The sequence below is a fragment of the Cariama cristata genome, unplaced genomic scaffold, assembly GCF_000690535.1.
Source record: "Cariama cristata isolate BGI_N322 unplaced genomic scaffold, ASM69053v1 scaffold32980, whole genome shotgun sequence".
Taxonomy (NCBI): Eukaryota; Metazoa; Chordata; class Aves; order Cariamiformes; family Cariamidae; genus Cariama; species Cariama cristata.
This window is the reverse complement of record NW_009593489.1, coordinates 1-533: the sequence shown is the minus strand read 5'-3', so window position 1 is coordinate 533 and position 533 is coordinate 1. Positions and strand designations below refer to the sequence as shown.

At 67.0% G+C, this 533-nt stretch overlaps 1 protein-coding gene across 1 annotated transcript in view; it reads right to left on the bottom strand.

The window, feature by feature from the left end:
- Positions 1 to 530, bottom strand: part of LOC104157311 (spectrin beta chain, erythrocytic-like) — a gene marked incomplete at its 5' end in the record, with an annotated part of 1,222 nt that extends 692 nt beyond the window's left edge. The window contains 3 exons of the mRNA XM_009694604.1: positions 55 to 135; positions 218 to 309; positions 427 to 530. Of these exons, the coding sequence (XP_009692906.1) occupies positions 55 to 135; positions 218 to 309; positions 427 to 530 (277 nt within the window). The remainder of the gene's footprint in view (positions 1 to 54; positions 136 to 217; positions 310 to 426) is intronic.
- Between the last annotated feature and the right edge of the window lie 3 nt (positions 531 to 533).

Sequence of the window (533 nt, the reverse complement as noted above, 5' to 3'; positions counted from 1 at the left end):
CCCAGTGCCCCCGCCGCCCCGGCACGTCCCAGTGCCTGCCGTCGTGCCGCCTACCTGTGCCTGTGGATGAGGGCGTTGAAGGCCAGCCCGTCCTTCCAGCTGGAGGTGAAGTTGGTGACGTTCACGTGGTGGTACCTGCGATAGGGAGAGGGCGTCACCGTCACCCTCCGGGCACCCTCGGCCCCCGGCACAGCGGGGTGTGGGTCCCACCACCTACCCTGCTGTCTTCATCTGGCACCAGAGCAGCAGCGCGTCCCTGGCAGAGCGCGTCTCCCGGCCCTCCTGCGTCTGCACGATGATGTCCTGGATCTGGGGGCAGAAGGACATCCCGGCGTTGGAAGAGGACATCCGTGGAAGACGGCTCCCGCTCAGGAATGAGCCATGGGGTGCTGAGCTGAGGGGTGCCCCCCACCCACTCGTCCCCACCTGGAAGCGGAGGATGATGGTCCAGATGAGGCCGAGGACGAGGCGGTGGTTGCCGTCCACGATGTCATGGGAGCCCATGTTCTCCAGGTGCACCCGCTGCTCCTTCA